Below are 11291 nucleotides of genomic sequence, written 5' to 3'. Positions count from 1 at the left end.
CCATATGCCAGAGGTATCCAGGGATACAGCAGTAAACAAAACAGACAAGTCCTGCCTCATCGAACTTTATTCTACTGGGAGAAATAAACAAGAGCAAACAGGTAAATAGGCAGTATGATTGCTGGTAGGGAGGCAATCCCAGGAGTATGATAACATAGGTAGGTGATGCCATTGATGGGGCGCTATTTTAGATAGGGCCAGTTCTCCCTGAAGAGGTGACATTTGAGCAGAGGTGTGAATGAAGTAAGGGAGTGAACTCTGAGAGCCAGAAAAAGAACATTCCACGGGAAGGGGACAGCAGGAGCAAAAGCCTGAGGTGGGAGCTACCTAGCATGTCAGAGAGCAGTAAGGATGCCTGGTGGCAGAAAGGCAGTGAGTGAATGGTAGGAGAGATGTCCTGGGGAGCAGGGAGCGGGCTCCCATGGGGCTTTGCAGGCCCAGCAAAATCTACAGATTTTATTTGAAATGTGATAGAGGAACCATAGGAGGGTTTCAAGCAGGGGAGTGATGCCACCCCCAACCCCTAGGCCTCGATGAAGCTGACTAGCGACTGCACCCCCTTCCTCACCTAGTCACCACTACCCACTGTCTGCACTCTGTGAACCCCTGTGCCCCCTTCTGGGCTTACAGTATAGTGAAGTGATTAAGAACACTGGCTTGGAGTCCGAGAGATCTGGGTTCTCAGCCCAGCCTGCAATGCTTACCAGCTAGCTGTATGACCACAGGCAATCCTGCCCCTTGATAAGCCTCAGTTTTCTCATCTGAAAAATGGGGACAATGATTTTTATCTCATGGTGGTATTGGGATGATTTGATGACCTCTTGTTTATAAAACAACTCCAAGCAGGCCAGATTGTATTCTCTCAGTAAGCCCTCATAGTTGGTGATTATTATTTAAATACTTAGCCAAGCTATGGCATTTTGTAATTGCTTGTTATAGATGACAGCCGTTATGATTATCCCTCTCATCGTGTTCTACCTGTTGCCAGGAAACACGTGTGCCAAGACCCTCCTCTACTGAAAGGCTAAGAAAGAATGATGGCAGATCCTCTCCAGAGGCAATGTCCTGTGCTCTTGAACATTTATAGCAAGCACATGCCCAGGCTGCATTAGAGAGACCCAAAACTTAGCCCTCGGCCCCTGTCAGTTCAGCCCCACGCCAGAAAATCTCTTTAACAGGATACAAAATAATAACTTCACTTGTGTCCAGCAAAGCCCTTTCATGAGTCATTCATTTAACAAACACCTCAAGTGACCGCCCAGAACAGCCTGTTCTAACCCCATTATTATTATTATTATTATATTAATAACTAGCATTTACCCGCTACTCATGGGGTTAGATTGCCTGAGTCTGAGTCCCAGAGTTACCATTTCATACCTAGATGATGTTGGAATATCACTTAGCCTCTTTGATCAGGCAGTGTGCCAGGCAGTGTGTCAGGTGCCAGGAAGACAACAAAGAACCAAGGTGGGACTCCTGCCCTCTCAGAGCTTACTGTGCAATTGAAGAGCCAGATTTTTTTTTAAGATTTTATTTATTCATGAGAGACACAGAGAGAGAGAGAGGCAGAGACATAGGCAGAGGGAGAAGCAGGCTCAATGCAGGGAGCCCAATGTGGGACTCGATCCTGGGACTCCAGGATCACGCCCTGGGCCAAAGGGAGGTGCTCAACTGCTGAGCCACCCAGGCATCCCAAAGAGCCAGGTGTTAATCAAATAATCACAGAAACACAGGTAAAGGTACAATCTTGGGAATTATCCATTGCTAGGAGAGTGTATAACAAAGAGATAAAGGAAGTTGTCCTGGAGGAAGTGAATGTGGAAATAAGCTGGTTTGAGGAAGAGGGAAGACAGTTTCAAGTACAAGGAGCAGTTCAAAGGCCCTGTGGCAGGAGAACTGAAGGAAAGTCAGTGTGGCTGGAGCCTAGAGGGAAATGGGGGAAACTGTGAGCTGATGCTATAGCAGGATCACTGCCTTATAGGTGATTTTTGGTCTCCATAGCTCTCTGCTGAGTGGCAGCTACCACTACAGCACAGACAAGCCAGCTGACCTGCCCAAGCTGGACAGGCAGGGTTCAGGTGTCCTCTGGGCTCCCATTTCCCAGCATGACCCACCACTGCCTTTCCAATACCCTCGGGAGAGAGGACATAGGAAGTGAAACTTATTCATAGGAACGCACAGTCACTACTCAGTCCTTGAGATGATGCACTTGATAGGGAACCCTTTCCTATGAGAAGGGAAAGGAAGAGGGCCAGGGACCCCAGGAAAGGGGGCAGATGGATTGTGCCTGATTTCCCCTCACTTCCTCTACTCCTGCTCATCTCCCCCATCTCCCTCTCTCAGTCTTTTGCCCTAATGCTCTGGAGTCTCTTCCTGTCTCACTTCAAGCCGGCTTGCAGCCAGATATTTGGCACCTGTGTGATATCTGTTCCATACCCCAGGTAGGATCACTAGATTTAGCAAATCAAAATACAGGATGCCCAGTTAAATTTGAATTTCAGATAAACAGCAATAGTTTCTTAGTCTAAGTAAGTCCACATATTACAATGCTAGCCCTGAGCAGCAGGGGTCGGGGCATTGCAAACTGGTTCCAGGCAACCAAGTTGGCTGATACTAACACTGATGTCAATAATGGTTGCCACCTCTGGTCCAAGCTGGTTTAGCTCCCACCTTTTCTCATCAGGGAGGCAGAGAGGGAGTGAACAAGAGAACAAAGTTTGGGCCCACATTGCCAGGGTTGTCTCTCAGCTCTGCCATTTCCCAGCTGTGTAACCTCAGAAAATGGGATGCTTAATTTCTCTGTCCTCAGTTTCCTCATCTGTGCACTGGAGATAGTAACAGCGCCTACCTCATAATGTTGTAAGGATTCCATGAGTTTATACAGGTAAAGTGCTTAGAACAGTGCCTGGTCCCTAGTAAGTACTGGGTGTGTGTTGGCTGTAATTCTTTATGTAATCACACCAGACTGAATGTAAACTCCATGAGAGCAGGGGCTATTTTGTTTATTGTTCTATCCTCAGCATCTAGAAGCAGTCCAGGTACACAATATATCCTCAGGAAGAGGGTCTGGCATGTAATATGTAGGGATAAATGTTTACTGAATTAAAATGAACATAGAGGTGCCTGGGTGGCTCAGTACATTGGACAACTGATTCTTGATTTTGGCTCAGGTCATGGTCTTGGGGTCCTAGATTGAGCTCTGTGTCAGGCTCTGTGCTCAGTGGGGAGTCTGCTAGGGGATTCTCTCCCTCTTCTTCTGCCCCTCTCCCTGCTCACATGCACTTTGGCTCTCAAATAAATAAATAAGTCTTTTAAAAAACGGGGTACACCTGGGTGGCTCAGTCAGTTAAGCATTTGCCTTCAGCTCAGGTCATGATGCCAGGGTCCTGGGAGCTAGCCCCACAAGGGGCTCCCTGCTCAGTGGGGAGTCCACTTCTTCCTCTCCCTACCCCCCACTCATGCTCTCTCTCACTCACTTACTTTCCCTCTTAAATGAATAAATACAATCTTTTTAAAATAAAATAAAATATAAAAATAAAATAAAAGTAGTGCTCGGGATAGACCCAAAGGATTTGGATTATAATTCTTTCACAGATAAGGAAACTGGTTTAGAGATATACAATGAGTTAGGTTCCCAATGTTGAGGAGGTAGTAGAGCTAGGATTCAAATAAAGTTTTGTTGGGTTCTTGGGGGAATCCCTGGGTGGCTCAGCAGTTTAGCACCTGCCTTCAGCCCAGGGTGTGATCCTGGAGTCCCGGGATTGAGTCCCACATCGGGCTCCCTGCATTGAGCCTGCTTCTCTCTCTCTCTTATGAATAAATAAATAAAATATTAAAAAAAAAAAGATTTGTCGGGTTCTGGATCACCTGGCTGGCTCAGTCCACACAGCATGTGAGACTTGATCTCAGGGTTGTGAGTTCAATCCCCATGCTGGGCATAGAGCCTATTTAAAAAAAAAATTTGACGGAGGGACGCCTGGGTAGCTCAATGGGTTAAGCATCAGACTCTTGATTTGGCTCAGGTCATGATCTAAGGGATGTGGGATTCAGCCCCAAATACGGCTCTGTGATAAGCAGGGTGTCTGTACCCCTCTCATAAATAAATAAATAAATAAATCTGTTAAAAATTTTTTGTTGGGTTCCAGTCTTTTCCACTGAAAACTCAATTCACTTGCTACTCTGGGAAAGTCGTGGAATAAGGGGAGCATCTGGATTTAGGAGAAGGCCTCACACACTTTGATTTCTTAAAAGTCCCAATCTGCACTTGACCAGCTGGGTGACCTTGGGTAAATCACCTCATCCTTGGGAGGCTGTTTTATGATTGTAAACTAGGTGGTGGGAATTTAAAGAAATCACAGGTTGATGGAACTGGTTCACAGAAGATTGTTTTTGATGGAAAGAAACAATCCTTTCCATCCCCCTGCCTTAAGATTTATTTATTTATTTACTTATTTATTTGAGTGGGGGAGGGGCAGTGGGGAGAGAGTCTTACCAGAGGCAGGGCTCAATCCCACTACCCTGAGATCACCACCTGAGCCAAAACCAAGAGTCCCACACTTAATCGACTGTGCCACTTAGGCGCCCCAACCATCCCCCTGCCCTTGGAACAGCTCTGCAGATAACTGGCCATTCTGCGCCACCCATGAACCCTGCAAGCCCATCCCCCCACTGCCCCACCTGTGAATAAGTCTCACCACACCTGGAGCCCTAATACCTCTTTAGGTGGAGGCTGAATCTCTCCAAGCGGAATCTTTCTCCATGGCCTTTAACTCCAAGTGGAGCCCAAGTGTCCCTCAACCCTGGGAGTCTGGTCCCTGCCCTCCTCAGAGGGGGCACAAACACAAATCAACCCAGAGCTGGGCCTGAAGTTGCAGAGATTGTGGGGAGACCTGGGTGGAAAACAGCCCCCTCTAGGACAGATGACCAAAAAATGTGTATTAAGAAATCACTCTGGGGGCGCTGTGGGTCCTGATGGTGGCAACAGAAGAATGAGTAGGAACCTACCTGGAGCTGGGGCGCTAACATCCTCAGGGATCTCTAGGGCCTCTGAGGGGAGGGCCCGAGGGCGGGGGCGGGGGGTGGTTAAGTTCCTTTCCAGCCTCTGCCTGGGTCGGGCCGGGGCCTTGGGTGTGAGTGCGCGCGTGGGGAGGGGAGGGAGGGAGGCGGGAGGAAGGGGCTAAAGGAACTGGGGGCTTCCCTCCCAGAGGAGGAAGAAGGAATGGCTGGGGCGTGATTCCTAACGAGCAGATGAGGGGAAAGCGACGACCCCGGCGCGGTCCGCACGGGGAGGCCCAGGTTTGGGAGGGAGGAGCCGGGAAGGCCTCTTCCCGGCGAGCAGAGCCCGGCCAGGGGCTCGCGGCGGAGGCGGGGCCTGCCGTCCGCGCGCCGGGGGCGGGGGTCCGCTCCGGGAAAGCCGCGCCGCGGGGGCTGGGGCGGGGCCTCGGCGGTCCCGCCCCCCGCGCAGGTAGCCAATGGGCGCGGCGGCGCCGGGTGACGGAGGGAGCCGAAGTGCGAGTGCCGCGGCGGCAGCGGCGGCGGACGGCCCGGCCCGAGCGCGGGGGTCTCGCGGAGGGCGCGGGGGCGCGGGGGCGCAGAGCCGGGGACCCCGGGACCCGGGAGGCGGCGCGGCCCGGGCCTCCGGAGGAGCGCAGGCGGCCCGGCGGCGGCGCGATGCCGCTCGCCCAGCTCAAGGAGCCCTGGCCGCTCATGGAGCTGGTGCCGCTGGACCCGGAGGTGAGTGAGCGGGGCGGGGGACGGGCGCCGGCGGCCGGCGAGCCTGGGTCCCCACGGGGGCGGGGCGGCTCGCGGCGCCGCTGCAGCCTGGCGGGCGCCCTCGAGGGCGCGAGTGCACTCCGATCTCTTGCCCTTCCTCGGCTCCACCCCCCGTGCCCCGGGTGTGAGTGCGTGCGTGAGGGACAGTTCCGCCAAGCGCCCAGGACCCCCTTAGCTCGGAGAGGGGGGTCCCGCGGGGCGCTGGGATCTGGCTGGTCTCGCCCCACACACCTACGACCTGTACGGGGAGCTGTCGGAGCGTCCTCTGTCAGCGCAGATGGGCAGGGCTGCGGTGCCAGATGTCTGGGATTCTACAGGAGACAAGGGTCATGGGAACCCCACGTCTCCTTGACGTCTCCCAGCGCCTTACCCCGAGAGCTCCCCGCTTCTCTGTTGCTGACCCTAGCAGGATTACCCCTCTCGGCACTTGGCAGTTGTGGAATATGGGGTGACACCACCCGTCTAGGGCTGAAACTCTTGGTTTTCCTTGCCCCAGGGCTAGGGCCAGAGGATACCTGTGTCCCCTACCCTAGGCTGTGGAGAAGAGACAGGGGAAGAGCCCTTAGACCTTGTGAAGATTATCCCAGGAGACAGAGAGGACCTTGGTGCCTGCCTCCTTTCTTGTGAGCCCTCCCATAGGAAGGGTTGGGCCCCTGGGGCATTTGGCCTCTGCCACCTTGCCTCTCCCAGAAGCAGCTTCTGCCCTCTTCTGAGGATTCTGTGGTGCCAGGCCCTAGGATGCAGAAGGCCAGCTCTTCCTGTGCCCATTGACCCCCAGGGTCAAGGTCAAGAACCTGAACCAGCAGATTAGGAAAAGTTTCTCCTCAGCCTCGTGCTGGGAAGAAGGCAGATGAAACTCCAATTCTCCAGGGGTGTGTGTGGGGGGTATAGTGGGAGAGTGTGAAGACCTCAGTGAGCCCCGGGGGCCAAGGTGGTTTTTCTCCTGGCTTGGTCCCTAGCCCCTGCCTACCTCCCCTCCTCTGCCTTCTCTTACCTGAGGCAACCGCCAAGTCCCCTGCCTCTCAGGGCCATAGGTTGGGATCAGAGGACCCTGGATCCCCAGCACCCAGGGTGTGCTACCCCTTTAAAGGGATGGTCATAGCTGACACTGGCTATTGGAGGGTGGGCGCGGCAGGATTAGGTAACCAACCTGAAGGTGCAATTTGGAGTAAATTGCTCTGGGATCCCTGCCATGGGGTTTTTACAGGCCCTGCACGACTCTCTCGGAGGTTCTCTCGCTGACTCACCCTCTGAGGTGAGGAACACTGCCCTCTGCAGTAACCCCCCCTCCTGCCACCTCCCGGCAGGCCTGGGGCATAAGGGCCTGGTTGGAGGGGCGCTCCGAGGTGGATTCCTTTGCCCTGGCATGCCCCTGTGACTTAGGCCTCCCTAGAGGAAGGTAGGCTGGAAGGACTTAACCCAAGGACTTACCTTGGGTTATACTGGTAGGAAGGGCAGACACCCTGGAGCTTGATTCCCAGCACAGGGCACTACTTCCTGCTTCCCTTTGGGGAGTCCTGGGGCAGGGGACCAGGTTTCAACAGGAAACTCAACTCAGTTTTGAATACTATTGCACCTGAATTCTGTGAGAGGAGAAGGCTAGTCCATTTCCTTGGATTGGGGGCGTCGTGATTTCTCAGAGCTTCACCTTGGAAACGCTGTGTGACCCTCAGCTGGTCCTTAGCCTCTCTGCATCTCTGTTCCTCCAGTGGCCAGTGCTGGGTTCTAGCTTCATGCTTCCTGGGCCTGAGAGGTGCAGAGCCCTGGGTACTGCTGCCTCTTCCCCCCTCCTCCACTCCATGGAAGTGCCAGGCGACTGGGTGTTATTGTTTGGGTAATAGGAGCCACGGGGGCAGCCGGGGCCGCTGGTTGGGCTGTTCTCACCGGAGAACAGGGCCTCGCTGTTCTTAGCCCGGGTGATATGTAAGCGATACAGTAGCCTGACCCGCCAGTATGGGCGCTGCCACCGGCTCCTGGCTGGGGAGGAGGTAGGCAAGGGGCTGCTGGGGGCATTTGGCAGAGGCTTGGGATCTGGACTGCCCTGCCCTCCTCATGACGCTGCTGAAAATGGGCTGCTGGGAGGCAGGGCCTGGCCCAGGTGGAAGTGTGGGTGAGGACTCTGTCCAGGCCTTCCCTGGCCCTGCTGAAAGCAGTCACCTTCTCCTTAGCTCAGCCCTGCCATGTATAGAACTTTCCTATGTGCCACCTACCCTGCCTCACCTGTGTTACCTTATTAAAATAATTCTCAAAACAACTTCTCAAAGTAGGGATTATTGGGGTGCCTGGCTGGCTCAGTCAGTAAAGCATGCAACCCTTGATCTAAGGGTATTGAGTTCAAGCCCCATGTTAGGTGAGGAGCCTCTTTAAAAAAAAAGATTATTGGGGTGCCCGGGTGGCTCAATTGGTTAAGGATCTGCTCCGCCTCATGTCAGGATCTCAGGGTCCTGGGATGGAGTCCCACATTGGTCTCCCTGCTCACGGAGGATTCTCCTCCCCCTCTGCGCCTCCCCCACTCATGCTCTTCATCTCTCTCTCTCTGAAATAAAATCTTTTTTAAAAAGGGATTATTACCCCCATTTCGTATGGAACAGCTGAACTCAGGAGAACTGGCCTTTGAATTAACGTCAGAGACAGGGTAGGAGTCCAGATCTCACGCTGTCTTCTACTGAGTTGGGGGGTTGGGGCTCAAGGATGGGCAAAGGCTGGGATCAAACTGGCCCAGGTGGAAGGTACTCCAGGAGAGGCTCCGGATGTTGGCAGACTCTCCTTGTCTTGCAGGGCCTCTGTCCAGCCTTTTCGGAGGGCTGGTGGTGCCAGCCAGCCCTGGCACCTGGCCCCCAGCCTCCAGCAGTGTGCAGGGCTGCCAGTGCTGGGCTCTGACCCCAGCTCCTGGGGCTGCTTCCTGCCCATGAGGCACGTGCTGCCTTTGTCCATCTGCTGCCTGGCTTCTCCAGACGCTGCCCTGAGCCTCTCTTCTCAAGACAGAGCTGCTTGGGTGGGAAGGAAGAATGCCTTTTGGAATCCATCTCTGACCTCTGAGTAGGGGGCATGGTGGTCTGGGGGCTCTAGGCAGCTGTCCTATGAGCAGTGCTCTCTGAGGAAGAGCGAGAAGAGTGGGAGAGGCCAGAGGGCCCTTCCTATACCAGCCTTTTTAGACAAGGTCTTTCACTCAGTATTCTGTAAGGTCAGCATCATTGTCCCCTTGCATTCATTCATTTATTCATTCATTCAGCAAATATTTATTGAGTACTTATCATGTGACAAGTACTATGCCAAGCAGCAGTGCAGCTGTAAACAAGACAGACCCAGCTTCATGGTACAGATGAGAAAACTGAGGGTCAGAGACGTGATGGGATAGACCCAAGGTCAGAGTGCGTGGCCGGCAGAGCTGGGATTAGCAGCCATGTCTGTGGCCGCAGAACTGTGTTCTTTTGACCTTCCTGTCCAACAGTCAGGCCAGAGGGCACGTGGACCCTGCCTTCCCAAGACCCTCGCTCTGAGGGGATGCTCACCTATGGTCTCTTTACACTGGCAGTCCTTTCTTCAGGGTTGTGCCTCCCTTTCTAGAAACTTGTTGTGCATCAGCTCTTACAGGCATGCAGTTCCATGAGGATGGCACCCAGGCCAGAGACCCTGGGACTGGAGGCAGCCAAACGGCCTGTGGGGTCCCCTGAATCATCCACAATCCTGCTCAGTAAGCCCACACCTCTGGGTGCATCCAAGGCCTCCTCCCCTCCCTCACTGAGGACTTAGGCTTGCAGCCATATGACTTTGGGCTATGGCCCCGTGTCCCATCACCTGCTAGCTGAGGGACCTCAGGTAAGTCCCTTAGCTCTGAGCCTCATCTGAAAAATAGAAGTACTGAACCTCCCCTGGTCTTGCTCTCTTTGCTGAGCTGGGCTTTTGTGTGATAGTCTGTGTGCTGGACCATGAGCTGGGTGCTAGGGAAATGATGATGGACAAGCTTCTTTCTGAGTTAACCTGTGGTTTGGTCGGTGCTGTCAGGGCCCAGAGGAGGGAGGAGAAGACTTACGCTTTGTGAACAGAGGAGAAGATGTTGGAAGTGAGTCCTGAAAGAAGGCCAGAAGTTTGCCAAAGTGACAAGGCAGGAGGGGGGTTCTTGGTAGAAGGAGCCACCATATAGATGCTTGAGGATATGAAACAAGCTAGTCTGTTCAGGGTCCCAGGTCATGTGGTTAAGCTCAAGAATAGGACTCAGTATTAATAATGGCTATTGTTTGTGGACCAGTTGTGTGCCAGGTATAGATATTTATCGGTGCTATTTTCTTTGCTTCTTGTAGCCACTCAATGAGATACATTACTTTTATCTCCATTTCACTGATGAGGAAACTGGAGCCCTCCAGGAATGAAGTAACCCCAGGGTCATGCAGTGGTAGAAGCCAAAATTTGAACCCAGAAGGTCAGGTTCTAGAACCCACACCTTAATCACCTGTGTTGGGTAGTTGGGGGTGATGGCCTTAGATGCCAAACCAAGGAGCTGGGACTTTATTCTGAGGCAGTGGGACGCCATGGTAGGGTCTGGAGCCTAGTGCGTGGAAGATTCTCAGTAACGAGTGAGTGAGCGAGAGAGTTGATTACTCAATGCAAGAATCATGCAATTCTCAATGCAAGAATCACTCAATGCAAGTTGAGTTTTAGGAAGGATGCGGGCTCGGGGTGGGGAGGGGTGCTAGTATGCATGTAGGGTGTTGTGACCATCTGTAGGAATTATAGCAAGAGTCTAGAATGCTGGGTGAACTCTGGATATAAATGCATCATGTTCCCTATTGCTTGCTCCCCGGTCCTGATCAACCCAGCCCTCTCCGCAGGTTGCTGGGAGATGACAGCATGTATATGTATGTGTGTGTGGAGGGGCCTGCAGAACAATGCCCTCTGGGGAGGATTAGGGGCATTAAAGGGGCTCAGGGGGCAGGATGTGCTGCAAGCAGTAGGGAGGAGCTGCTCCAGGGGCAGGGAGATTATGTAATGGGCAGAGCACAGCTGTGCTTGCTTCTGCCAAGCAAAGCCACAGCTGCCCTGTGGACCCGGCCCCTGGCTCCAAAGTCCTGACCTGCCCTAGGCTGGGTCTTGCTAACTGTAGGAGCCTCTCTCTGCCTCACCACTCTTGCTGTGCTAGGAGGGGTGGGGACAGCTCCTTCCTTGCTTCCCAAGGCCTGGTTACTCACCTCATATCACACAGGAAAGGGATGGGCTGGGTTTGGTATACCCTTGAGGGCAAAGTGTAGGGGCTGGAAAAAGTAGGACTGCCTAGCAATGGGCCCCAGTGGCCGCCTCTCTACAGGTAGTTCCCCTGCTGAGGTGTGGGCTGCTCTTCCTCAGACCTTTTTATTGATTGATTGATTGACTGATTGCCTCCTGGGTATCAGAGACCAGATATTGAATATCCACTTGCCAGTTGAATGACCTTAGATGCCATCACTATGCCTCTCTGAGCCTCAGTCTCTTCTTCTGCCAAATGGGAACAGGGCCTACCTCTCAGGTCAGGAGGATTTAATGGT

At 53.3% G+C, this 11291-nt stretch overlaps 1 protein-coding gene across 4 annotated transcripts in view; it reads left to right on the top strand.

Moving 5' to 3' along the window:
• The first annotated feature begins 5586 nt into the window (after positions 1 to 5586).
• RPS6KA1 (ribosomal protein S6 kinase A1) overlaps positions 5587 to 11291 on the top strand; it is a 36734-nt gene continuing 31029 nt past the window's right edge. Inside the window, exon 1 of one of the 4 annotated variants that reach the window (XM_072827647.1) lies at positions 5587 to 5733. In XM_072827647.1, coding sequence (XP_072683748.1) covers positions 5671 to 5733 — 63 coding nt within the window. In that variant the 5' untranslated portion in view covers positions 5587 to 5670. Of the gene's footprint in view, positions 5734 to 6949; positions 7028 to 9522; positions 9592 to 11291 lie in introns of those variants that run through there. The other 3 variants (XM_072827650.1, XM_072827648.1, XM_072827649.1) reach the window with 3 other exon arrangements.

This window comes from Canis lupus, chromosome 5 (genome assembly GCF_048164855.1).
Source record: "Canis lupus baileyi chromosome 5, mCanLup2.hap1, whole genome shotgun sequence".
Classification (NCBI taxonomy): domain Eukaryota; kingdom Metazoa; phylum Chordata; class Mammalia; order Carnivora; family Canidae; genus Canis; species Canis lupus.
Note: the sequence above shows the minus strand (reverse complement) of the source record. Positions and strands in the feature narration are given on the sequence as shown.